Source organism: Sebastes umbrosus, chromosome 17 (assembly GCF_015220745.1).
Source record: "Sebastes umbrosus isolate fSebUmb1 chromosome 17, fSebUmb1.pri, whole genome shotgun sequence".
In the NCBI taxonomy this organism is placed as follows: Eukaryota; Metazoa; Chordata; class Actinopteri; order Perciformes; family Sebastidae; genus Sebastes; species Sebastes umbrosus.
This window is the reverse complement of record NC_051285.1, coordinates 18,353,058-18,380,036: the sequence shown is the minus strand read 5'-3', so window position 1 is coordinate 18,380,036 and position 26,979 is coordinate 18,353,058. Positions and strand designations below refer to the sequence as shown.

Here is a 26,979-nt window from a genome sequence, read left to right as displayed (position 1 = left end):
AACAGCCTGACTGCGCCTTTTTTTTTTTTCTAAATGCGCACAACATAGCTGGCCGGCGGGTTGCTCAGCTCTGCCCTCATGTAGTGACAGACAGATAGTCGGTCGGGACAGGGGGAAGGCTATCTCGGAAATAATCTGCCCACGCGTTAAGCTGCTTTATCCCCGCCGAGCCTCAGCCGGGCAGAGACTGCTACAGCTCCGGTAGGGCAGAAAGAAAAAGTGACACAGGGCGCCGAGTTAAGTTTGAGAAATATTTGTGAATTATAGGAGTGTATGCGCTCTTTTTGTCGCATACATGGAGACCTGACTGGACCCTGACGGACAGACCTGAAGCTGAACCCGCTCCTCCCGCCGCTGTGTGCGTAAAACCAGTGCACACTGGGAATCTAACCACAGCGAGAAGCTGGCAACGCTGGTCCGGGCATGGACAGCACTGGATTTAGGATATTCCTGATAACAACTTGTGTTATTCCAGGTAGGCTTCTCTGCTTTTATTATTAATAGTGATGTGACACTGGTGATGTGAATCTAGGTGAAAGACGTGATTGATTTTTCTGTATCAAATCTGTACCAATCACAAATAAGGAGGTAGACACTAGGACCACAGATACATTCAAAGTAGAACAAATCAAAGCATAATAGTTATAAAACGGCTAATTGTTGTAGGTTAAATTGGAGATTGCTTCATATGCATCCTGTATTGTTTTGAGCTCGGCAGTTGTGTTGTTTTTAGTTTTAGGTTTTTATTTTGATAAATTATTTAGTTTTTATATACAGTGTGAATAATAGTGTCTTCTATTCAATTTTTTACATTAGTGTTACATATATAAGTGTTCATTTAAAGACTTATAATTAGCCAAATCAACATTGTCATCATTTTTATTTAGGTTGTAATATAAAAAAAAAAAACTGATTAGTCACTCTTGATAAAGGATATATATGTTGATTCATTTATTATTAATAAATCATTTACTATTGTTTTATAAATCTGTTATAAGGCATTAATAAGAACAACTTTTGTGTTGCCAGGTTGTTATCACAGGTTGTTATCACTGATAATGACACACATCAATTGTAACTCTTGGGTTGCCAGGTTGTTGTCACAACCTGGCAACCCAAGAGTTACAATTGATGTGTGTCATTATCAGTAAATGATTTGTTAACTATTACTAAACCAATAGTTACAACTTATAAACCTTATGTAAGAGATGCCTGATGATTGTTTCAAGATTTTTAAAATTAAGTTGTATATACTGTAGGCTACAGGCTCATTCATTTTCATGTTATATTTGTTGCTCAGCATCTTAGTGCCCGTTTTGCTTCATTCAGTGCAACTCTGACAGCTTTAGGAGCCTCAAACTTCAAAACACCTCTCATGACTTTTACTCCTGATCAGTGCTGAAGTCAAATCAGACCACTTTTTATTTTCTATTTTTCAGTCTTATTTGTCAGTCGTCAAACTAAACAACAGGTGCACTGGTGTAATAATCACACTAAGATGTGGCCGCCCCTGCAGATGGCATCCCCGCATCTTACAGTGTCATGTGTATGTGTGTGTGTGTGTGTGTGTGTGTGTGTGTGTGTGTGTGTGTGCGTGTGTGTGTGTGTGTGTGTGTGTGTGTTTGAATGAATGGACTAACTCTTGCCTCACTGTAACAGGTGCAGCTGTGTAATCACACTAAGCTGGGGCCAAACATGAAGCTATAGTATCAGACGTGTGGCTGTGTAATAAAAGGGGGGGTGATGGTATACATATTACGTAATGACAAAAGTGATTGTAGCAGCATACGGACGTGTTTAGCTGCTCTGACATCTGCTGTGATTGCTTTTTTCACTCAGTTGCTGGTAAACCCCCCCTGCGCTTGTCGAGCAGTAATTTGCTGGTCATACTGTACATGTGTGTATGTGTTATTACTGAATGCGAGGCCACGCCATGTGTGGGATTGTCATGTTGAAGGACAGAGCAGTGGATTAGAGCTGCACAGGGAGCAGGAAGGGTATAACAACATGATCGCTGCCAAGTCCCAGCCTGCTGATGACTGTTGCTGTAGTGTGTCTGTCTTCTCCTGGCTGGTGCAGACTGTCAGTCTCTGCTGGGCGCCCCGGCAGGTTGATGCCAGTGCTGTCACAGGCAATCAATGATATCTTTTCACAAGGCTGTCAATCGATTAAAATATTTAATTGCGATTAATCGCATGATTGTCCATAGTTAATCGCAATTAATCCCAAATGAATCGCATATTTTTAATCTGTTCTAAATGTACTTTAAAGGGAGATTTGTCAAGTATTTAATACCCTTATCAACATGGGAGTGAGCAAATATGATTGCTTTATGCAAATGTATGTATATATTTATTATTTTAAATCAATTAAAGTGGCAGTAGGCAGTATATTTTTGGCATCATTGGGCAAAAATTCCATAATAATCTTTCAGCATATTGTAATTCAAGTGTTCTGAGAGATAACTAGACTTCTGCTCCTCCTCATGGCTCTGTTTTCAGGCTTTAAAAAATCTAGCCTGTGACGGGAGACTTTGACCAATCACAGGTCATTTCGGAGAGAGCGTTGCTATTGGCTGTGCTCCGGTCATGTGACCGGAACTTGGCGTTCCTTAAGCAGATTTTACAATGGTGGCCGCATCACAAACTTTCTCATTTTACAGTAAAACCGTGCATTACAAGATGATTCTGAAAACATTTGAGGCGAGAAATAGGCATTAACGTAACATTATATTGATAATATTTGATCAGCGCCGCCTAGTTTGACCGTTTAGTCGGAGTTCGCGAGTGATTGACAGCCGGCTCTCATAGACAGCAGATGGATAGCAGATCTCAGGTCAGTTCTGACTGCTTGTTTTCCACAAGTCTGTGAAATCTTGCAGATGCCGTTAGGAGCACCACAGAGGCACATTTTTTCCAGGTTACCTGATTCATGTACTACTGTCACGATAGTGCGATCGTTTTATAAAAATAACTTTTTTGAATCATATTTGCTCCAATATCGCCAAACAATGACAAATATTGTCCAGAAACGCTCACAGCTCAAAGGACCCCTCTAAAAATGACTTTCCTCGCCAAAATTTAGCGCAAGTTTGGATTGTTATTTAACCTCCTTTGCGACAAGCTAGTATGACATGGTTGGTACCAATGGTTAGGTTAGGTACCTTAGGTTTTCTAGTTTCATATGATACCAGTATCTTCACTCTAGTTTTAAAATTGAGCCCGCTGCAACCTCTGAAATATCGATATATAATGCATTAAAGAAGTTAGTGGCATTAAAGCACGTTATTATCGCGTTATTAACTTTGACGGCCCTAGTTTTCACATTTAAGTTTCCACTGCAGACAGACACAGAAAAGGCCGACTGAGACTGACAGACTCATGAATTTTTTGCATAATCCACTATCCACAGCTGGAACACACAGACGCTACCCCACCGAAATAATCCAGCACAAGCACACAGCCCCATCTGTCCTCTTCCTCTTTGTGCACCTCCCTCTCAGAGTCAGCCCATTTGAAGTCTTTTTTTCCCCCCTTCATTATCTATCAATCAGTTGATCTTCCTCCACAGACTCTTTATTTCTCTCTCTCTCTTGGGTTTTTTATTCTCCTCTCATGTCCCAAAAGAGACGCAGCAGCAACAGTCATCATAATCCTGTGAGCTGCCCGCTGAACGCCGGCCAAGTGCACACTCCACGTTCCTGCAGTGCCACAGAGATTACACACACCCACACACAAACATGCACACGTATTCAATGCGTGTGCACACAGATCACAATCAAAAACAATGAGAGATTATAATCGATTTAGCAGGAAATAAGAGCAGTGTTTCTCCATTTCAATCAGGCAAAAAAATTGATGCGCACATAATTTGGCAAAGTGGATATCCAAAAGTCAGTTTCCATTGTTGGTAAAGTTGTTCTTTGCTGTCACAAAATAATAATAATTTGCTGTGTGAAATAACAGCCTAGTGAAAGGAACTGGCATACTGTACAGTCGTATCACAAACCAGTTGAACTTCTGTCTCTTTCAGGCTGCATGAAGTTATGCAACGCCAAGGTTTTCCTCCAAGTATTGTGTGTGTTTTTGTTAGAGATGCAACGATCCAACCTTTTAAGTCCCGAAACGGATACGGATACCTGGGCTTTGAGTATCTGCCCACATCGTGTACCGATCTGATACCAGTGTTTAATTAATAAACTGTATGCCTCACTGTGTCGAAGTGACTGGGATCATTCTTTTATGTGTAAGGCAACACCAGGCTGGATTTAAACATTGTTTTTTTAAATTTGTAAAAAAAAATGTAACAAAGAAATATTTGTTTTAAATGTTATTTATACAAATTGAATTTGCATTTATTATTAAAATAATAAATCGTACACCAGCAACTCTGTAAAAAATCTTCTAAATTAACAGAATTTTTATTTATTATTAAAATAATAAATCATACACCATCAACTTGGTAAAACAAATCTTCAAAATTAAACAGTAATTACAATTTAAGTGTAATCCTTTTTAATGCAGCAACAAATTGGTCAAAATTTAAACAGGAGTTAAAATTCCAGTATATACTGTAATGTATATAGTATATTAACATAGAATAGAATTGAATAGATCAGCTCTATTGTCATCGATACCCAATCCAGCTATATCAGTTAGTATCTGCCCGATATCCGATCCGGTATCGGTGCATCCCTAGTTTGTGTGTGTGTGTCAGTTGGTCTTCCCTGTGCTTCAGGTTTCCCTACATTGTAAATCATAAGGCCAAAGACATAAACACAGTGTGTTATCTCCTATCAATCACAGATTTGAAGGCCTAAAGATTAAACGGTTAATCTGTCCTCTCTTCTTTCTCTCTCTGTCTTTTTTTATTTTCTCCTCTGTCGCATGAGGTCAGTTCTTTAGTATCTGTGGCCTGTGATTTGCTGAAGATAGATGTTCAGTCTTGAATCATTTTAGTTTAATATGATGATCTTTATTAACAACACTGCTGCCGATAATTATGAGAGCCTCATATTTTTAGTCTTAGACAGGTAATTGTAAATACCTGAAGTATTGATTGATGCTTCCTTTTCCAATTTTCTATTTCATTTGGCCAACCACTGGACTGTATCAATAAACTGATTGTAGATTTTGTTTTGTTTTTTACCCATCTTATGTGTGCAGGATTTTCAGATTTAGGTTTCCCTGTTTGAATTAAGAATAGGTTTTAAAAAGCCTTAATTCTGTCTAAATGAATTCTGTCGATTTATGGCTGCTGATAATGGGATAGTTTTGGATCTTGATGTGTTATGGTACATGTCCACAGGAGCTATTTCTATCGCGAGGGATCACCTTGCTTCCCAGCATTGGACACCTGATGGACTGCCACTAGATACAAAGCACTAGGCACCTGATTGGATGAACGCTTTCCCTCCTGCTGCTCCCAGCTTTCAAACCAGAACCAACATGGCGGCTCCTTTGGAAACCTTCTTCTCGTATATTATGAAAATAGTTCACCGAAATGTGTCTCTGATAACATTTAATGTGAGAAATAAGCCATGCAGTTGCTGAATCTGTCTCTATTTTAGATCGACGACATTTAGTTTAAAAGTATTTCAGGAGTTTCCAGAGGCGGCGAGTCGCATCAAACGCCCCTGAATTGCATAAAGTAGCCTAGACTTCAACTTTATGCAATTGAGGAGTGAGCGACGTGGCAGTCCGTCTCTCGAGTCGCGCCACCACGCTACCCGAATACATTGCACGGCTGCTTAGATAGACAATGAATGGGAATCGCAAACTTTCTGAAAACATTTAAGGCGAAAAAATACTGTAAGCATTACAATAACAGAATATTGATTCCTATTTGATCAGCGTTGCCCAGTTTGACCGGAGTTCACGACGGATTTACAGCTGTCTCCCCTGAATGAACAGCCAATAGGAACACTCTCTCTCTGAAATGACCTGTGATTGGTTTCCTGTCACGGGCTAGTTTTTTTTAAAGCCTGAAAACAGAGCCATGAGGAGGTGCAGAAGTCTAGTTTTCTCTCAGAGTGTTAGGCGTGGCTTATTTAGTGAACCCAAGTGCAGAACACAGAGACTTGAGGCAGGTAATAGATGCAATGAAGAATTTATTTACAATACTTAATTATGAAGGTGAATCTCTTGGTCAGGGGAATGCAGGGGATTATCCACGAACTGGGCAGAGCAAAGCAGGTGAGTTTGCAGGCAGAGGGGGGAAGGAGAGCTGAGTCCAGAGATCCAGAGATGTGTGCTGAGGCAGGAGTGGAATGGAGGCAGCAGTTGGGCCGAGTGCTGCTAGGCAGAGGAAAACAGGTATGAGAAAATCATACAAAAGCAGACAAGAGCTTTTCCGATAACAGGCCTGAACTAGACTGACTGTGGGAACAGAGTCTACGATCTGGCAGCGTCCTAATGTCTTTTCCGAACCACTTTTCCTTGACCTCGATGGAAAAAGTCATGAGGTCAAGGAAAGATGAGAAGGAGAATTCAGAAGGACTTAGGAAAAGACAACTGTGCTGTTCAGAGAATCCGACTGCACTAACACCATGTTCCGTAACTATGATGAACAGCGGCGGATGTTAGAGACGCGGGTCTGCCGTGGTGAAAATACAATGTTCTGAAGATGGAAACTAATAGTGAACATAGTATACTTGCTTAACATCAGCATGTAAGCATTGTCATGGATAGCACGTAAGCATGGCAATGTTATCACCTCTATGCCTACAGTACAGCCTCATGGAGACGCTAGCTTGCTGTATATATAGCTGTTATAGTTTTATACAGCTCTTGAGTCGTTTTAAAGGAACAGTGTGTAGGATTTGGCAGTATCTAGTGGTGAGGTTGCAGATTGCAACCAACTGAAACTTCTCCCATGTGCCAATCGTGTAGGAGAACTACAGTGGCTAATGCAAAAAACATGAATGGCCGTTTTTAGAGTCAGTGTTTGGTTTGTCCGTTCTGGGCTACTGTAGAAACATGGCGGCCGGCTCTGTGAAGAGGACCCGTTCCCTATGTAGATATAAACGGCTCATTCTAAGATAACTAAAACACAACGACTCCTATATTCAGGTGATTATACACTAAAGAAAACATACTTATTAATATTATATTCCATTTCTGCCAATAGATCCCACTTATTGTTACACACTGATCCTTTAAGGTGCCATTTAGGTTGTTTCTAGGATGAAATATTTATTATTATTGTATCAGTGGCCAGAACACTCTTTAAAAAACAGATTTTCTTAATCTCAAGCAGGCTTTCCTAAAAAAGTATCATGTCTACATGTATTTTTATTGGTGTATGGCCAAATCTGTAAACTCTTTACCAAAAAGCCTACAGGAACACCTGCCACTGTCTCTCAGCTGAACTCTCACACATACGAGAAACGGTTAAAAATGGCTCGTCCCATAATGACAATGATGAAGAAAGATGCAGGATAACCACTCAGGATATGAACTAAAAGCTCAGCACCACGCTGTGATGCTCATGCTGTTTTTGCATGTGGCACATTCAAGTGTGGAACAATATTGCTATTGTTTTGTTACGTTCCCATGGTCGTCTCCTGCCAGTGTGCTGCTCTTTATAGTTTATTGTCACGAGGCCTGGTGAGGTCATTTCCCATAGTCTAAACAATAGAAGAATGGACACAGCAAAAAAGAGGAAGGTGGGAGAGATGTGGGGCCGACAAGATATGAAAGTGTGTGTGTGTGTGTGTGTGTGTGTGTGTGTGTGTGTTTATGTCAAAGAGGTTGTCTCTGTCAGTTCTGCCCTCACCTAAAGCCCCTAATCAGCTCAGCAACGGAGCTCAGTAGGGGGGGCTCTCAGTGGGATATGTATGTGTGTGTGTGTGTGTGTGTGTGTGTGTGTGTGAAGAATAGTGTTCAGATAAAGAAATCAGACACAAGTGAAAGGTATTTTATCTCCCTGATATAAAACAGGACTGGTAGAAATTACAAACTGACTTGTTAATATGTTTTTTCTGTTTACTGAGCAAGTTTTAATGTTTCTTCATATTAACTACAGATAGAAGGTCGATGAGGGGCCGTTAATGCACCACAGACGTTCTTCCAGAGAACATCCTTCAAAGGAATAATTTGGGGAAATACAATTATTTGCTTTCTTGCTGAAAGTTATATGAGAGGATTGATAGCACACTCACAGTGTGAAAAATGTTTGGTTTGTTTGTTCTGGGCTACTGTAGAAACATGGCGATGCAACATGGTGGACTCCGTGAAGAGGACCCGCTCCCTATGTAGATACTGTATAAACGGCTCATTCTAAGATAACAAAAACACAACGATTTAGTGATTATACACTAAAGAAAACATACTACATATATACACACATATACCACACATATTATTGAATCTTCACAATATTTCCGCAAAAACATTTTGTAATTGTGATCTGTCCATATGTAAAGCAGCAAATGATGCAAATGCACTTTAATATCCTAAATGCTGTAATCTACTCCCAGCGCTGGCCTTCTTCCCTTCCAATGAAACCACACAAACACACACAATGGTTTATGAAAGTGAACTCCTGCTCTAATACAAAACTTTTAAACTTATTAATATGACAAAACACATGTGGCTCAGATTGTACTTGACATCATGTGATGATGTTGGTCGTATTTTTGATGATTGATGTCAGCAGTGCAGATGGGTCCTAAGAGATCCATCTGCATTTCTAAGCTTTTGCATGCATGTTTGCATGCATAGAATATGCACATATGTACCATAGAGTATACCAAATACGATTTAGCATATTAAATGATTTTTCTGCAGATTTATATTATAAGTGGAGCCCAAACAAATATATTAAAGTGGGGAATTAACGCACTCTCTAATCATCATGATCTAATTGAGGCTTTGTTTTATCTTTCAGGTGATGGCACTAACATGCTGTGCCCTTTCTCTGCAAATTTGCACATTGTGTGTCTCAAAAATCAATTAAAAATAAATCCCATAATTCAGTCTGCTGTCAATTGGATTTTAATTCTTGTGATTTTGAATAAGATGCTGATTGTATAGCTCAATGTAACCTATGAAACCAGCAAAATCATCAGCATTATCTTTCAAATTTAGAAGGTGTCAACAAAGCAAACTTTTTGCAGTTTTAAGAGTGCAGAGTGACATTCAAGCTCCACAGAATAAAGTAAAAGTATTGTTTATAGCGTTCGGTTTACTGTTGTCAGAACTAAACTTTAAGGCAGCTTGAAGTAAAACAGTAAAATAACTTTAATTCATTGTAATTTAAGTACAGTCTTGTGAGAAAATTGATGTTTTCTGCTAGTGTTTGACCTCTCCTGGTTTATGAGAAGGTGAATTATATGAATCCATCTGCTTTCTCAGTGTTTAGAGAGATTTAAGAATTTGTAAAGATCTCGATTCTTCTCGATTTCCCCATTTTAGAGCTGATTGGCTTCCTGTTCTCACACAGGCTCAGTCTGTGGTTGACCTTTATTGGGCTCATTGTTATAGGATTTTCTTATGTCATTCGGAATCATGATGCCATTCTAACATTAGGTCTCAAGACTCCTTCTGCACTCCCTAGCAGGTCATGGTCTACAGATCTAAGTGAACTTGTTGCTCTCTCCAACATAAAGAAGTGTGTAAAACTACAGAGAATTACTGTTGTAACTGTAATGTCGGTCTGTTCTCAACTTATTTTTGTGCATATTTCTTCTATCTGTCTCTCTCACCCTGTGGGCCCACCACCTGCAGGGCTAGACATCAGGGTCGGGTGCAGTGTGAGCCGGGCGGCAGGCGAGGTCGGGGATTTAGGCATTCTGATCCCGGCATCGCAGACTGGCTCTTGGAAGGGAAGGAACCGGAGCTGGTGCGGGAGGTGGAGCGGTACCAATTAAATATAGTTGGGCTCACCTCCACGCATAACTCTGGTTCTGGAACCAAACTCCTGGAGAGGGGCTGGACTCTCACCTTTTCCGGAGTTGCCCAGGGTGAGAGGCGCCGGGCGGGTGTGGGGATACTCACGAGCCCCCGGCTAAGCGCCGCTGTATTGGAGTTCTCCCCGGAGAACGAGAGGGTCTCTGACTGTCGTTTGTGCTTATGCACCAAACGGCAGCTCGGAGTGCCCGGCTTTCTTGGAGTCTCTGGCTTGCGTCCTTGAAAGGGCGCCGGCTGGGGACTCTATAGTTCTCCATGGGGACTTTAACAATCACGTGGGCGACGATGGAGAAACCTGGAGGGGGGTTATTGGGAGGATCGGCCTGCCTGATCTGAAACCGAGTGGTGTTTTTTGTTTTGTTTTTGGACTTTTGTGCTAGTCATGGGAGGATGATGGACAGACCTGGTAAACCCAAACACGTAGTGAGGGTGAACTGGGTCATCTGGCGGCGGCCCCTCTTCGCGAGGTCTTCAACTCCCACCTACAGAAGAACTTTTCGCACATCCCGAGGGACGCTGGGGACATGGAATCAAAGTGGGCCATGGAAAAAGCCTCCATTGTGGAAGCGGCTGCTAGGAGTTGTGGCCCGAAGGTCGTTGGTGCCTGTCGTGGCGGCAACCTAAGAACCCGTTGGTGGACACCAGCGGTGAAGGTGGTCAAACAGCTGACAGGTACCGGTTGGCCAGAAGGGCTACAGCTTCGGCGGTCGCCAAAGCAAAAACCCGGGTGTGGGAGGAGTTTGGGGAGACTATGAAGAAGGACTTTCGGTTGGCCTAAAGGAAGTTCTGGAAACCGTTAGACGACTCAGAAAGGGAAAGCAGGGCTTGGCTTAGGCTGTGTTCAGCAGGGGAGGAGAACTGCTGATCCGGACTGGGGATATTGTTGAGCAGTGGAAAGAGGAACTCCTAAACCCGACCAACAAGTCCTCCGTAGAGGAGGCAGAGTTTGAAGACTCGGGGGAAGGCTTGTCCATATCCTTGGCAGAGGTCGCTGAGGTAGTCAAAAAGCTCCTCAGTGGCAAGGCGCCAGGGGTGGATGAGATTCACCCTGAGATGCTGAAGGCTCTGGACATTGTTCGGACTGTCTTGGCTGACACATCTTGTCAGTGTCGCGTGGAGGTCGGGGACAGTGCCTGTGGGTGGTGGTTCCCATTTTTAAAAAGGGGGACCGGAGGGTGTACTTCTATTATCGGGGTATCACAATGCTCAGCCTCCCCGGGAAAGTTTATTCTAGGGTGCTGGAAAGAAGGCTCCGCCCGATTGTCGAACCTCAGATCCAGGAGGAGCAATGTGGATTCCATCCTGGTTGTGAAACAGTGGACCAGCTCTTTACCCTCGCGGGGCTGTTGGAGGGGGCATGGGAGTTTGCCCATCCAGTCTACATGTGTTTAGTGGACTTGGAGAAGGCTTCTGACCGGGTCCCCCTGGGAGACCTGTGGTGGGTACTGCGGGAATATGGGGTACCGGGGTCGCTGTTACGAGCCATCCGGTCCTTGTATAACCATAGTGAGAGCTGTGTCCGTATACTCGGCACAATGTCAAACAGGTTTCCAGTGGGTGTTGGCCTCCGCCAGGGTTGTCCCTTGTCGCCGATCCTGTTCATGATTTTCATGGACAGGACCTCAAGGCGCAGCCGGGGGGAGGAGAGTGTCCGGCTCGGGGACCACAGAATTGCGTCTCTGCTCTTTGCATATGTGTGGTTCTGTTGGCTTCATCAGACCGAGACCTTAAGCATGCACTGGGGCGGTTTGCAGCCGAGTGTGAAGCGGTCGGGATGAGAGTCAGTACCTCCAAGTCTGAGGCCATGGTTCTCTGCAGGAAACCTGTGGATTGCTCCCTCCGATTGGGGAGTAAGTCTTTGCACCAAGTGAGGGAGTTTAAGTATCTAGGGATCGGGGAGCGGGAGATGGACAGGCGGTTTGGTGCAGCGTCTACAGTTATGTGGGTGCTGTACCGGACTGTTGTGGTGAAAAGGGAGCTGAGCCAGAAGGTAAAGCTCTCGATTTACCAGTCCATCTACGTTCCAACCCTCACCTAAAGTCATGAGCTTTGGGTAATGACCAAAAGAATGAGATTGCAAATACAAGCGGCCAAAATGAGCTTCCGCCGTAGGGTGGCTGGGCTCAGCCTTAGAGATAGGGTGAGGCGCTCAGACATCCGGAGGGAGCTCGGAGTAGAGCCGCTGCTCCTTCGCGTCGATTGGGGCCAGCTGAGGTTGTCAGGCATCTGATCAGGATGCCTCCTAGACGCCTCCCTTTGGAGGTTTTCCAGGCACGTCCAAGTGGTAAGAGGCCGCGGGGTAGATCCAGGACACACTGGAGAGATTACATATATTTGTCTAGCCTGGGAACGCCTCGGGGTCCCCCAGGAAGAGCTGGAAAACATTGCTGGGGAGAGAGAGACACAGTGGGAGAAAACGACATGTAGCGTCAGCAAACCTTCCCATCTAATGCTATGGATTAAAAGTTTATTTCAACCATATTGTTGGGACAGTGGAAGAGGCCAGTGAAAAGACAAGACGGTTTTGGTGAGTTTTAGTTTGTTTCTGTTGGGTTTGAATGACGATATGTTCCGCTGCTCGAACAGTTGATCTACCTGCTGAAATTACGTTGGGCGCGGCATCGCTTGCGTGCGCACACACACACACGCACACGCACACGCACACGCGCACGCGCACGCACACGCACACACAGCTACCTACCTACCTGTGCTGACAGAAGAGTGCCGAACTGAACGTGCCACACACGTTTTACCGGCAGTAACGTTACTACCTGGCAGCGCCTGCGACGGTTAAAACGGAAAATATAGGCTATAATAACACGGGACGAATAGTCGCATAAACTATTCGATTTTTTATAATTTAACAACTATTTGAAAAATCGAAAAATCATAGTCATCCCTATTATATACTGTACTGAAATTTTAATTCCTGTTTTGACCAATTTGTTGCTGCATTAAAAAGGTTTACACCTGAATTGTAATTCCTGTTCATTTTGAAGATTTTTTGCCAAGGTATTGGTGTACTATTTATTATTTTAATAATAAATAACAATTCACTAAATTCATATCTATCTATTTATTTGTTACATTTTGTTTTACAAAGATAAGAACGCAATGTGTAAGTCAAGCCTGATGTTTCCTTACACATGACACAATGATCCCAGTCATTTCCACACAGTGAGACATACAGCTAATTAATTAAACACTGGTATTGGATCAGTACTTGGTATCAGCTGATATCCAAAGCCCAGGTATAGCTATCGGTATCGGGACTGAAAACGTTGGATCGATACATCCCTAGTAGAAGGTACACAGAGAACAGGATTGGACCCAGAATTAACCCCTCACCACACATTAAGCTTTGTCTAAGCCTATCAGGAGAGCGACTGTTGGTTGTATAGACAGTTCTCATGGCTAGTGAATGGGGAAACATGCTGTAGGTTGATGGTGTTGTCCCGGCTTTTTACAAGACATCCAAATTAAATGACAAACAATCGTCAAAGTACTCCGATGACTGCATCAAAATTGATGCAGAAGAAGAACCAGAGACGTCGTCTTTTTTTATTCCACGCATTCCTCCTCCTTTTCAAAACCTGTTGCCTACATTACCCAAAATGCAACCCAGCCGCCAACACTTAAATGTAAACATATGCCGTTTTGGGGCATTTCTTTCTTAGGAGTGCCGTCTCAAAACTGTTCAACTACACATTAGGCCTCAGCCAAACTGGGAATGTCAGGAGTGCGTGGCGGCTGCGTTACCTGTTGTTTTTTACTTCGGCGTCCGTGTTAACAGGTTAGAGCAGCCACACTGCCCACGTGATACGCGGCTCGGCTGCATGTCAGCTGCGTCAAATCTCTTCCAGAGATTCGAGGTCTCGCCCATCTTTGACCCAGCCGGCTCAGCCACGCGCCGCAGCCGGCCACGCTTAGCAGCCGGCTACGCTGCGCTGTTTATGCGGGTGGTCAGGCTGGGGCCTTACACTGCATGAGGAAAAGTCGTGTTACATGTAACTCTCAGCCTACTTCAAATATTCCTGCAATATCCAGAGGGAAAAGAGAACAAGAAAAACAATAGACATATTGTGTCTATTAATTAATTATGGCCAGATTATACTACAGGAAAACATGACAGTTACAGATTTAAAACGTCAGAAGAAAAGGAGCACTGACCTCTGCTTGATTTCAGTGAAATAAATTTCAACAAACCTCTAAAAAATTACCACAAAAACACTTTCAGTATGTAAAACCATCATACATATGTTATATAAATACATTATTTATTTGCTACTGGTATACTTTCTGATAATAAAGCTCCTACATAGCTGTGTCAGAAATATTAGGTTGCCAAAATCCTGTTTATGGGTTAAATCCTGGTTAACGAGAGGACATTGTCAGAGAGATGAACTGCTTTAGTTTTGATGCTGTCAGCCTGGGGTGTTTTTGATCGGACGACAACTGATGGGCCGATCAATGTTCCTCCATTAATAACATGGAAATATTGGATTACATAATGAACCATGAACTATGTCACCACATAGTATCTGTTTATTTAAAGATAAAATATGTCAAACATGGAACTGTCCCCTGGCTATTGGTTACATGCACACTGTCTAATTCAGCATTGTATTCATGTAGTAACATTTCCAGTCGTTTGGTTTGTGGAATTGCATGTTTGAGAAAGTAAAAGTAAAAGTGACCAGCTGATGAAAAGTTTGTATTTTTTATGACTAAACCCAAGGCAGAAATGAATGTTTCCCTAATGACATATATTGAGTGGTCAACATGTTTGCTGCTTTGTCACTCACATATTACTTATATTTGCAACCCTGTGTCTTTCACTTCCTGTTGGGAGACTCTGTATAGATGCCTTCTTTGGGGTGACATTACAGTCTTATCAAAAAAGAAAGCGAAATAGATCTTGGGAGGAAAAAAGAGCTCACGTGTTCATCTTATTTGTAAAGTAAATTTGTATGTTGGTTATATGTTGCAAAGCTTTTATTTTTGGTATTGTGACTCAGTATATGTTTCAAGTAAAAGTTTCAAGTTCAGTTTTGAAATATATTATAAAAAGTGATATTTTTTCCTCTATAAATAAAAAACAACACATAAACTAATCAAAATTGATTGCATTTCAAATATACATCAATCAGCCATAACATTAAGACTACTGACACCTGAAGTGAATAACATTGATTAACTCGTTACAATGGCATCTGGCAGTGGGTGGGATATATTAGACAGCAAGTGAACATTTTGAACTTTGAACTTTGTGTTGGAAGCAGAAAAATGTGCAAGCGTAAGGATGTGAGCAACTTTGACAAGGGCCAAATTGTGATGGCTAAACGACTGGGTCAGAATACTGTATCTCCAAAACTGCAGCTCTTGTGGGATGTTCCCGGTCTGCAGTGGTAAGGACCTACCAAAAGTTGTCCAAGGAAGGAAAACCGGTGAACCGGCGACAGGGTCAGACCCAAGGCTCATTGATGCACGTGGGGAGCGAAGGCTGGCCCGTGTTGTCCGATCCAATAGAAGAGCTACTGTAGCTCAAATTGCTGAAAAGGTTAATGCTGGTTCTGATAGAAAGGTGTCAGAACACACAGTGCATCGCAGTTTGTTGCGTATGGGGCTGCGTAGCCGCTGACAGGTCAGGGTGTCCATGCTGACCTAATGTTATGGCTGATCGGTGTATATGGTGAGAATTAGGGCTGTCAATCGATTAAAATATTCAATCACGATTAATCGCATGATTGTCCATAGTTAATCGCAATTAATACCGCAAATTAAATCACATTTTTATCTGTTCAAAATGTACCCTAAAGGGAGGTTTGTCAAGTATTTAATACTCTTATCAACATGGGAGTGGATAAATATGCTTGCTTTATGCAAATGTATGTATATATTTAATATATAAATCAGTATATATAAATCAACTAACAGCACAAAACAATAACAAATATTGTCCAGAAACCCTCACAGGTACTGCCTTTAGCATAAAAAATATGCTCAAATCATAACATGGCAAACTCAAGTCCAACAGGCAACAACAGCTGTCAGTGTGTCAGTGTGCTGACTTGACTATGACTTGCCTCAAACTACATGTGATTATCATAAAGTGGGCATGTCTGTAAAGGGGAGACTCGTAGGTACTAGAACCCATTTTCATTCACATATCTTGAGATCAGAGATCATAGGACCCCTTTGAATATGGCCATGACAGTTTTTCCACACCAAAATTAATTTATTTTATTTATTTAGCCTCATTCGCAACAATCTAGTATGACACACTAATGGATTCCTTAGACTAACTATAAAAATATGAGGATTTATATTTAAATCATAGATGACTGAGGTACAATGATGGATATTTAGCATGAAAGGTTAGCGTGTGTGTGTGTGTGTGTGTGTGTGTGTGTACTGTGCAACCATGTATGTATGAGAATGAGAGCGGCCATTGTTCTAAGCGGTTTAGTTCAGTGTACCATCGTTACTCTTCATCCTGCATCATGAATAACAGTAAATGCATTCTTTATGAACCCTCCAGATTAAACATGATGTCACTTACAGTATATCTGACAAACACAAGTAAAGTGGGTGTACATGCTGTGGATTTGTTAAAGGGGATCAGTAAGTCAGTAGGAACAGTAACCAAACAAATCGTGCTTATTTATACCTCACTCTAATCCGCAACCTTTGACCTCAGCTCACCTCTCACGCTGCTGAAATGCATCACTTCTGACAGCTCAGCTCACTTTATCAGCTCAACATGCTGTGATGACTGTGAACAGCTTAGAGGATGCCAGTCTGACGCTGCCAACATGTGTGTATTTGTGTGTGCTTAAGCATATGTGAAAGCATTTTTTTTTAACTCTTGTATTTGTCTCCAGGAATAAATGGCCAGACTGTGGAAATGGATGATGGGAAGTGGGGCTATGTCGGCTCAAAGTTGGATCTCCGCTGTCGGTTCATCAACAGCTCCCCGCCTGTCAAAATCTCCCAGGTATTCAGTCGTCCACCTGTGGATTACACCCACGTTTATCCAGATTAAAACATGAAATACAAATAATATAATTTATAGCCAGGACACATTTAGCAGCTAAAGAGACAAATATTTCCCTCAGGAGTTAAAAACAGAGCTAAAACAGAGTGAATATAGGACTTACATTCATCAGGTGGCAAATAACATGACTCCAAATAATAATGTTGCTCCATAACTGCTGGACGTGTAAATCAGCAACTATTTGCAACGGTTTTACAGTAATCATCTTATTTCATTGCATGAAAACATGTTCTGCCTTAAGCTGGGGACATACCAACCCGACATCAAAGGACTAGCGGCGACGAAGGCCGCCCGTTGAGTCGGCTCACGTTGCCTTTGTCTTGGCCAAAAAGTTGCACTCGAACACATCACAAAGAGGACAGACAACGGCCAGTTAGCACGGACGTTCTGCACCTGCCTGAGAGGAAATAACTCTCCACACCAGCAGGTCGCGATAGTCTATATTTGTCATTCAAAATCAGAAACCGCTAGACCAAGGACTGCAGATATACAAGTCCTTGTCATGATATGTACATGAAATGAAGCAGCTTTTGCCGACCATTTTCACACCACTGTCACTCACCACTTAGCTTCATTCCAGATGGCCATGTTGTTGTGTAAATATCCATGTATTGGAATGATCAGATGAGATGAAGATGAAAAATGAGAAGAGCCTTCTGTGTGTGTCTGCTTGACTTTACTCCTTTACTTCTTTCCTCACATCTATTTCTCTTCTCATGCACTGATTCGTTTAAGCTGAACAGCCAATCAGAGTGATTTCTCTCACCAACGGGTGCCGCCGCAGATTCAACATGCGGAACCGGACAAAAAAACTCTGACACTGGCAGACTAGAGCCGAAGGTGCGGGACACACCAAAAAACTAGGCCGATGAACACTCACCGACTGCCCCAAACTGTCCGACGGCCGACAGCTTGGTGTGTCAGGGCCTTTAAAGGGATAGTTTGGGTGTTTTGAAGTGGGGTTGTATGAGGTACTTATTCACAGTAGGTGTATTACCTACAGTAGATGATGGTCGGCAAGCCGCCAGCTTGGAGAAACAGAGAGGAGCACTGACACCAGCAGAGCAAAGCAAATACAGTGCTGTGGTCAGGGACAGCAGAAAAATGTAATTTAGCCAAAAAAAAATCTATTTCCGTTTAAGTGGTATATTAAGAATATTTTCATCGCTTTATCTTGCTATCAGGCAGCCCTTTCCTTCTCCTTTCCGACAGGGAACTGAACTGAAAGTGAAACTTAGCTCTTTCCAAAGCCAGCAGATATGTTTTATTTTCAGTTCAGTTCACTGTCGGAAAATTTTCTAAACATAGCGTACATTTATATGGATATACATTTTTTTAGGTGGGCCTTTCTTTTAGGTGGCTAAATTGCGTTTTTCTGCCCCGTCCACAGCACTGTATTGCTTTGCTCTGGTGTTGGTACCCTTGTTTCTGTTTCTCGATATAGGGACGTGCCGACCGTCATCTACTGTAGGTAATGTAGGTAACCTACTATGGATAAGTACTTCATATAACCCCACTTCAAAACATCCGAACTATCCCTTTAACCTGATATCTACATAACCTAGTTATCAGCCAGTCTCTAAACAGAGGCCACATTCAAAAGCACTTGGCGTGTCATAGGAAAGGAAATCAGACGTGAGATTTCACATGCACTGCAGATTCTTGCTAATTTAGAGAACACATTTTTCGGACCAGCAGTTTTGCCTGTTTTAGCCGATTAATTATAAATTAATTATATATTTTATATTTCCAAAGACCATCCAGGGAGCCATATGCATTTCAGTAAGGTATTAAAATCAAGAAAAGTTTGTGAGCTGATTTTCATCCCATAATGCAATGAAGGAAAACCACCGGCTGCCTGTCTATGTGGTAGGAAATCAATCTAAAACCTTGTGGTTTGCCTTTGAAAATGACCACTGATAAATGTAAAATACAAATATGAAATGATAATGGGCTAAGACCACTGTCTACTCATACATAATATAACTGTTTCAGATGTCTGTGGTTTATATCAGAGCTCTTATTCACTTCACCTCATCAATGACTTCTTCCATTCCTTCCATCCTTCTTTCTCAAGGTAACATGGCAGAAATTGGTGAATGGCACGAAGCAGAACGTGGCGATCGCCAATCCCTCCCTGGGCGTTTCTGTGGCCCCGCCCTACAGGGACCGCGTCACCTTCAAGAACGCAGCAGTGAGGCGGCGAACTCCGACCCTGGAAGACACCACCATCACCTTCTCCTCGCTCCGCCTCTCTGACGAGTCATCCTACATCTGTGAATACACCACGTTCCCTGCAGGGAACAGAGAAAACACTGTGAACCTCACTGTCTACGGTAAGACAGATTTGTGATGATGTGATCCTCGAGTGAAATACAGGGGGATTGTCATTCTCACACACAACGGAGGATGTTAAATGTGAAGGCACATAATCGTACCCGTAAAACCACAACTTGCAGTTTTTACATTTCAGTTTTTGTACAGATTAAACAAACAAGATAAAACATTTTAATATGAGAGTTTTAGATGTGCTTGTAGGCAGATTTTTTTAACCTTTGGACAGAACCAGGCTTGCAGTTTCCCCGTTTCCAGTCTTTATGCTAAGCTAACCGTCTCCTGGCTCTAGCATCATATTTAGCGTACACACAGCATTGGCATCGATATTCTCATCTAACTCTCTGCATAAAGCAAATAGCCTTATTTTCCCAAATGTCTAACTATCCCTTTAAGGTGGTGAATGACACATTTATAGCAATGTTATATTTTGAGGAACTAGTTTAGGATTTTTTTTTTTTTTTTTTTTTTATCAAACTACTGTTTCCAAGGTCAAGAATGAACGTTCACACATTTAAAAGCTCTGTATACAGTTTTCTGAATGCAGAAATATAGTGATTTTGATGACTTTATACCTGTTGTTGTGTGCAAATAGATTTTGTAAAACAGAGTTTGGGGGATGATTTGTTGATGTGGTGACTGCTGTTCATATTTACTGCAGTCACAAAGCTTTTACCACAGTCCCTTGAATATGCTGTTGGAAGTTAAACATCATACTATATTATCATGCTTTAAAAACATTCTAATGCTAGATTAACTTATTTTCATTCCCTTAGTTCGGCCAACAACTCAGATGACTCTGTCCACGCCAACGCTGGTGGCTCGTTCATCCAATGTGAAAACACCGGTGGCCACCTGCATCTCTGCCAATGGAAAACCGCCCGGTACCATCAGGTGTGTTTTGTGCTTTAGTCTGTTTTCTCTCTTGAATTCACCCTCCATTTTTAGAGTTTTACCTCAGCATGTGTACCGAGCTGCCCTTGTTGTTTAAATCCCACTTAACTACCAATCAGCCTACGTCGATGTATCTGTGTCCTGACCCTGATTCTGTGTTGATGTGAGCAGGTGGGAGACGAGGGTGCCGGGAGAAGTGACCACCCGAGAGTACAGGAACTCAGACGGGACGTTTACCGTTCAGAGTGACTACATTTTGGTACCCAGCAGAGAAACACACAAGGAGACGCTCACCTGCGTCACCACCTACAACGAGGAGGTCTTCACCGACAGCGTCACCCTCGATATTCAGTGTAAGTATTTTTCAAACATAGCAATGGGCCTCAATCATTCACCAATATCTTAAAGTGGCAGTAGGCAGTATATTTTTGGCATCATTGGGCAAAAATTCCATAATAACCTTTCAGCATATTGTAATTCAAGTGTTCTGAGAGATAACTAGACTTCTGCTCCTCCTCATGGCTCTGTTTACAAGCTTTAGAAAATCTAACCCATGACGGGAGACTTTGACCAATCACAGGTCATTTCAGAGAGAGAGAGCGTTCCTATTGGCTGTTCATTCAACGGAGGCAGCTGTCAATCAGCTGTCATTTCCTCCAATCTTGCCTACTTAAATTTAAGTTTTTTTCTTAAATTTGTTCTTAACAAAGTTCCCAAGAAATGTCTACATTAGATTCATGATGTATTCTTAAACCGCAGAATTGTTCGGACCTGTGTTCTTTTAATGATGAATCCCATTGTCCTGGTAAATTAAAAGCACATGCCAGTTGAACCTAATTAGCATTTAAACGCCCCCCAATCACCATAAAAGGGCATGAGACTGCAGGACCGTGTGCACACACAGAAAAGTCTTAAAGAGGTTAGAGCACCGGACTCCAAATGTAAAAAAAACAACTTCAATAGTTATGAAGTGGAGGTACTTTTACAGGAAGGGAACGCAAAACAAGCGGTTATATTTAGTAGCGTCAGTAGTGGATATAGAATAACACCCCAAAAAGATACATGTAATGCTACTACTTGTTCAGTGGTGTGTTAGTGTCATGTTTATTTTAACATATGATAATGCTTTGTAAAATAATAAAAAATTATCAAAAATATTATAAATGATAAAAATATTATTGTAATTTAAAACCTATATTCTTATACAACTGTAGAACTGAAGAAAACGTGGCTTTATGATCAAATTTCCTTTTAAGAACAGTTGGTGAATGAGGCCTGTAATTCCCTCGAAGCACAGGCAGACACATGTGGCTTCCTTGCTACTGGTTTATTCGAAGCTTCCTCTTCAAATCCACCCTGAAAACTAAAAACACATTGTCAAGAAAATAAAAGTTAGACCGTGTTAACTTGACATAAGAATAGCATCCAAAGCATGTGAAATAACATTTTACAAAGTAAAATACAGACAAACCAAACAAAATACCTCGTTGGCTGCATGCTGCAAAAGGGAATAATCTTCTATCTTCACAGGTTCACGTCCACTTAAAGTCCGTTGTGACAAGCACTTAACTCTTAAGTGGTGGACACACTGCCTGCATGAGGCTCGTCTGACGGCTGCGTGGCGTGTTGTTTTTTATTTCGGCGTCCATGTTAACAGGTTAGAGTGGACACACTGCCCGCATGAGACGCGTGTCTCATGCGCGACTATTTTATAGAATAGAAGGCTCGCCTATTTTACACGCGAGCCGCTCGCGTCTCGGCTGCGTGTCCCAGCAGCAACAGACAGTGAAGGTGATCTATTGACAGTATATGGACATCATATCAGCTACATAATACAGTTTACATGTCTAGACATCTGTAGAATATGTCACAGACAGTGAAGGTGATCTATTGACTGTATATGAACATCATACCAGCAAGATTACTACAGTTTCCATGTCTAGACATCTGTAGAATATGTCACAGACATTGAAAGTGATCTATTGACTGTATATTAACTTCATACCAGCAAGACTTTACTACAGTTTCGAGGTCTATCTGTAGAATATGCTACGGAGATGAAAAAAGTAAAATTAAGTAAACTTGTTTTTAAATCAACACTTCCTGCTTTCATTTCAAAATAAAAGCCTTCAGGCGTTTTTTCTATAGACAGAATCCCTTCATTTGTTAACACGAGGCTTTTATTCTGAAATATGAGCAGTCAGTGCTGTGGAACACGCAGTCACTTTGAGAGCTCAAATAATTGATAAAGTTTGGGGTTTAAATCAACACGTCCTGCTTTCATTTGAAAATAAAAGCCCTAAAGCGGGTTTTCTTTGCACAGAATTCCTTCATTTGTTAACACGAGGCTTTTATTCTGAAATATGTGCCGGACAGTGATGTGGAACAAGCAGTGACTTGGAAAGCATCGTAAATGAATACAGTATGGAGTTTTAATTGTGGATTATTACTATTATTTACTAATTACCACATGTTTCTGAACCTTTCTCTGTCTATAATAAATTATATTTATCATGAAGTTAAATGGCCATTAAAAGGCAAACTCTATGCAGAAAGAAAGGGCTGACAGCAGCAGCAGAAACACAGCTGACAGGTAGCTGACACGCAGCCAACTCGCGTCTAGTGTGAACACCAGACTGCTGCATCACGTAGCCACCACGCGATGCAGACGCCACGCGAGCCTCATGCGGACAGTGTGCCCACGGCTTTAACCACTGCCCCATCGTTTGCTTGCTTGCTTGCTGGAGCCGCTGCTTGCCGGTTCTGCTGCTACTGAGTCCGCCTCATGCAAGAGCAGCCTTATGAGATTCTTGTAACTTAGCTGAGCCTTCAAAATAAAAGCACTATTAAATTTACCAAATTAAAATGTTTAGAAGAAGTAAACAAATTATACAAATTATGTAGCAACAATTACACTCCCACCAACTCACACAAACCTTAATGTGGGATTTCTCTAAACATGATGGTTATTGCAAATACACTTCAAATTCTCAAAGAAACATTTTCTGTTATTAGTCGTTTAATATAACATTTCAGGCAAAACATTAAACCTTAGTCTGCCTCAAGCAGTGTTACAATCTTATGTATAGGTCTTTCAAGGAACACCGTTCTAGTTGTGCCTTTTCCCTTTTTGTCAAATGTGGTGTCACTAACTAGCAATTTTAGTTTTCTCACCCTACCATCTGACCCTGGATAGATTTCTGTGATCTTGGCCAGCTTCCATTTGTTGCGTGGTGCCAGATCATCTTGTAGAAGAACAATGTCATTGACCTTCATGTTTCTCTGTTCTTGTGCCACTTTTGTCTTGGTTGTAAGTTCAAAAGATACTCTTTCCTCCAACGAGTCCAAAACTCATTAGCCAAATACTGAACTCGTCGCCACCTCTTTTGAAGATAAAGATCTCTCTGACAAATCGTCCAGGTGGGAGCAGAATGATTGTGGACTTCATTGTAAGGATGTGGTTCGGAGTTAAAGGTTCAGGTCCGGATGGGTCATTCAAATGTTCAGCGGTGAGTGGTCTGCTGTTAATGATGGCCATAACCTCATACAGAAATGTCCTCAGAGAGGTGCTGTCGAGCTTTTGTGGCGATAAGAACACTCCTGATAGTTCTTATTTGCCTCATAAGCTTCATAAGAAATTCACATCCTAGAGCCTTCTCTTTCTTGGTCCATTCCTTTCATGAGTTTTGCAAACTCTCTCTCTGTGCACCAACGAAATTGGTTCCTTGGTCACATCTTATTTGACAAACATTACCTCTTATGGTGATGAATGTTCTCAGAGTATTGATAAATGTGTCAGTTGTCATGTCATCAATCATCTCTGTGTATGGCCCTTGAACATAGACAGGTAAGTAAGAGACCATATCTTTTCAGACCTTTCCTTCCATCTTTAACATAAATCGGACCAAAGCAGTCTATGCCGGTTTAGGTGAAAGGTGGAGTTGTTGCTGTTTGATCTTGTGACAAATTACCCATTCTTTGTTCTTCGGTATGTCTTCTGTACATTCTGCACTAGACACATTTAAAGATGTGTGATGAGACTGCACTGCTACATCCCAGGATCCAGCATCTATTGGCTCGCAGTTCATTTATCGTCATTCCACGTCCTTGATGATGTACCTTTTCGTGAAAATGTTTGACAAGTAGAACTGATATGTGCCTGTTCTTTGTGCCAGTTTGCAGTCTTCAGTTGCTCTGCAGTCAAACCTCAAGAGGCATGATCTGCCGGATTGTCTTTAGAGGCAACATAAGCCCATTGTTCAGGCTTTGTACTTGACTTGATTCTCTGTATGCGGTTGGCTACAAACACCTGAAACCTTCTGGCATCATTGTTTATGTAGCCAAAAGAACTCTTGCATATCTTGGATTTCCAGTTCATTCCAGAGCATGTCGCTGGTTTGAACTGCAACAACTGCCGCAGAGAGTTCAAGTCGCGGTATAGTTGTGACTTTGGTCGGAGAAACTCTTGACTTTCCCGTTACCAGACAGAAATGGACTTCGTTTGACTCATTGGTGGTTCGAAGGTAAGTACATTCACCATATCCGGAGACACTTGCATCAGCAAAACTGTGAAGCTCATACCTTTTGACATTGCCAAAACTTGACGGTAAGAGGCATCGTTTGATTCGCATTTCGGCCAGCTTGGGTAGGTCTCTGATTCAGGATTCCCACTGAGGTCTTAGGTTTTTCTGGAAGGTCCTCATCCCAGCCGATCTTCTCTCTGCACATTTGTTTGAGTATCTGTTTCCCCAAAAGGATGAAGGGTGCCATGAACCCCAAGGGATCATACATAGAGGCTACAGTAGAGAGCACACCCCTTCTTGTCAGTGGATTTGATTTATCTTCAACAATGAATTTGAATGAGTCAGATGTCATGCACCACTCTACTCCAAGAGCTCTCTCCATATGTGGTAAACTCAAGACCATGTCTAGATCCTTGACTGCAGCGCGTTCCTCTTCTGGGATGGTTGCCATCAAGTTTTCACTGTTTGAAACAAACTTGTGTAGTCTTAACTTGCCAGTACAGCAAAGTTCTCTCGATTCTCTCACAAGTTGGATGGCTTCCTTCTCTGAACTGACCTTGCCCTTGTGCTGCCAGATGTTTTAGGCCGAAGTTGGCACAGCCTGGAGACGAGGCCCTCTTCATTCTGTAGATTGATGGTGTGACTTCCAAGTTGCCATTCTCCCACCATAGGAATCTTAAATAATCTTGATCTTCCTTTTTTACGTGAAACTGGTGGAACATTCGTTCAACGTCGCACATAACTGCAAGGGAACCTTTTGGGGAGCGGCATAGAACACCCACCAATGTGTTTGTCAAGTCAGGGCCAGTGAGGAGATGGTCGCTAAGGGCGTTTTGGTTGAGACTTGGCAGAAGAGTCAAATACTACATGCATTTTTCCTGGTTTCCGCGGATGATAAACTCCATGATGTGGAATGTACCATGCTGGATTGTTGTTAGTTTCTTTCCAGGGACCTTCTCTGTGTCACCCCATGAAATGATGTCATCCATAAAGTCTATGTAGTCTCTGTAGTACTTTTGATCTTTCTTTAATCTCCTTTAAAGACATTTCAGTCGATGCATTGCACGTCTTGTTGTTCGGTAGCTTTGGTCTTTCCTCTTTGAATAGTAATGGCATTTCGTAGTGACCATTGTCCTTTTGTGTGATGTTTTCTCTCAACTTTGACAGAAACCTTAAGTCTTCCTGAGACATCGGATCATCCTCTCCAGCTCTTTCTGAGAAGTCTGATTCGAGGACTCTTATCATGTCTGAGGGAGTGATTTCTTTTACTCTGGTTCAGCTCACATAGTGTACTTCAGTTTTGAGATTTACGGAAGGCTCAACACCTGGTGTCATTTTTCTAACTACTATGCGATGGCTGATTCTGATGGTGTCACCATAGTCTAGACAGGGATTTTGGTGGCCAACAATACTCCATCCAAGATCTGTACGCTGTGCATAAGGTTTTTTGTTTTTTTTCCAGATATAACTTCCCTTGGAAGTATGGCTTGTGAGCAGTTGTACCCAATGAGCAGACCTACTTCACAATCCTGTAGAGATGCGATCTCTTCCTGGAGGTGTTCTAGATGAGACCAGGCCTTTGCAGTTTCATCTGTTGGTATGTGAGTTCTGTTGGCTGGGATAAAGTCTTGCATGTAGACTGGTGGTATTGAGATCTTCTTACTGGTGTAAAACCCTCTGACTTGTAGGTTGCTTAGTCTTTGAGAGCTTACTACTGTGGTTCTTGAGGTCATAGTAGAGAGCTTGAGCTTGACTTGTTCTTTGTTTGCTTCCAAAGCTTCAGCTACGTCACTTAAAATAAAGGTTGTGTTGCTTTGAGAATCCAACAGAGCATATACAAGAACTTCTTGTGCGAGTTGAGTTGTGGATGAAAGCCAGACAGGAATTATTGCAGCTGTTTGTGTGTTAGTTTCATGATGTATTACTCTATTTGAAGTAGCAGCTGTGGTTGCTTCTTTGTATTGTGTGGTTTGATTTCATTCTTTGTACCTTTCTTGACTTGACCTTGTTTTTTCTTCACTTGGATTTTGCTTGGCTTGTGGTGGTCTTTATTCTTTGGTTCGTTCCTCGTGCAGACATGTAGGATGCTGCTTGTGGCACGTGTCGCAGACACTCCTATTGGTGCAGCTCTTTGAGTGGTGACCAGACTTAAGGCAACCAAAGCGTAGCCTTTCAGTTTTAATGAATTTGATTCTGTCTGAAACTTCGTTCTCCATGAACTTTCTGCATTTGTGCAAAGTGTGCCAAGTCTTCTTACAGA

The 26,979-nt window shown here is 42.0% G+C and overlaps 1 protein-coding gene across 1 annotated transcript in view; it reads left to right on the top strand.

The window, feature by feature from the left end:
* The window catches only part of nectin1a (nectin cell adhesion molecule 1a), a 35,298-nt gene continuing 8,319 nt past the window's right edge, over window positions 1-26,979 (top strand). Inside the window, 5 exon segments of the mRNA XM_037749435.1 lie at window positions 1-475; window positions 16,796-16,908; window positions 19,046-19,304; window positions 20,079-20,196; window positions 20,368-20,549. Coding sequence (XP_037605363.1) covers window positions 424-475; window positions 16,796-16,908; window positions 19,046-19,304; window positions 20,079-20,196; window positions 20,368-20,549 — 724 coding nt within the window. The 5' untranslated portion in view covers window positions 1-423.